The sequence below is a fragment of the Protobothrops mucrosquamatus genome, unplaced genomic scaffold (genome assembly GCF_001527695.2).
Source record: "Protobothrops mucrosquamatus isolate PMUCROS unplaced genomic scaffold, P.Mucros_1.0 scaffold49546, whole genome shotgun sequence".
NCBI classification, from domain to species: domain Eukaryota; kingdom Metazoa; phylum Chordata; class Lepidosauria; order Squamata; family Viperidae; genus Protobothrops; species Protobothrops mucrosquamatus.
Window position 1 is genome coordinate 1 of NW_015435273.1, and position 1,056 is coordinate 1,056.

General features: G+C 56.0%; 1 protein-coding gene across 1 annotated transcript; it reads right to left on the bottom strand.

Annotated features, from left to right (window-relative positions):
* Positions 1-340: 340 nt before the first annotated feature.
* LOC107302329 (olfactory receptor 51I2-like) lies at positions 341-1,051 on the bottom strand (the record flags this gene model as incomplete). The annotated part of the gene is made up of 1 exon (XM_015831424.1): positions 341-1,051. A coding segment is annotated over one exon (711 nt), but the record flags the coding sequence as incomplete, so codon positions are not given.
* Between the last annotated feature and the right edge of the window lie 5 nt (positions 1,052-1,056).

Sequence of the window (1,056 nt, forward strand, 5' to 3'; positions counted from 1 at the left end):
GAAGCTGTGGGCACTCCATCACTGGAGGTTTTTAAGGAGAGACTGGACAGCCGCTTGTCTGAAATGGTATAAGACCTCCTGCTTGAGTAGGGGGCTGGACTAGAAGACCTCCAAGGTCCCTTCCAGCTCTGTTCTTAATTGAATTGAAGTGTCCACATTATTTACATTCCACAAAACTCTCTCATCCCTTCTGCCTCTGGGTCCCAGAGTTCAGGAGGCCAACACAATGGATCGTCCCTTCTGAACGTCCGCAGCATCTCTTCGAGCTCACCTTCTGGCATTCAAGGAAGAGAGGCTCCACCTCAAGAGCCAAACGATGCTCGGTCTCCCTCCCTCCCTCCTAGGTGGTCTTTGGTGAAAAGAATTTGCACAAAGCCTTGAGTATTTCTTTCGTTTTGATGCTATAGATGATGGGGTTCAGTAGCGGGGGAACCAGGAGGTAGATGTGGGCCAGGAGGGAGGGCACCAGAGGGGACGCCCGCCTGCCGAATCTGTACACCATGGAGAGGCCGATCATCGGGGTGTAGTAAACCACCACTGCAGAGATGTGGGAGACGCAGGTGTTGAGGGCCTTCAGGCGACCGTCTCTCGAAGTGATGCTCAGGACAGTCTTGAGGATCATGGTGTAGGACAAGATGATAAAGAGGGAATCCAGGCCAAAGGTGCAGAGCAGGACGAACAGGCCATAAAGGCTGTTGAGGGTGGTGTCTGCACACGGGAGCCGGATCAGGTTGGGGTGCAGGCAGTAGGGGTGGGCCAGCACGTTGGCCCTGCAGAAGGGCAGTCTCCTCATGAGAAGAGGCAGCGGGAGCAGCAAAAGGATGCTTTTCACAGCAATCCCTGAGCCTATCAGGGCGATGCGGTGGCCGGTCAGGATGGAGGCATACCGCAGCGGGTTGTAGATGGCGACGAAGCGGTCCAGGGCCATGGCCCAGAGCACCCCGGAGTCCATGATGGAGAAGCAGTGGATGAAGAACATCTGGCTGAGGCAAGCGTCAAGGCCGATCTCCTGCACACCGAAGAGGAAGACGCCCAGCACGGTGGGGAGGGTGGAGA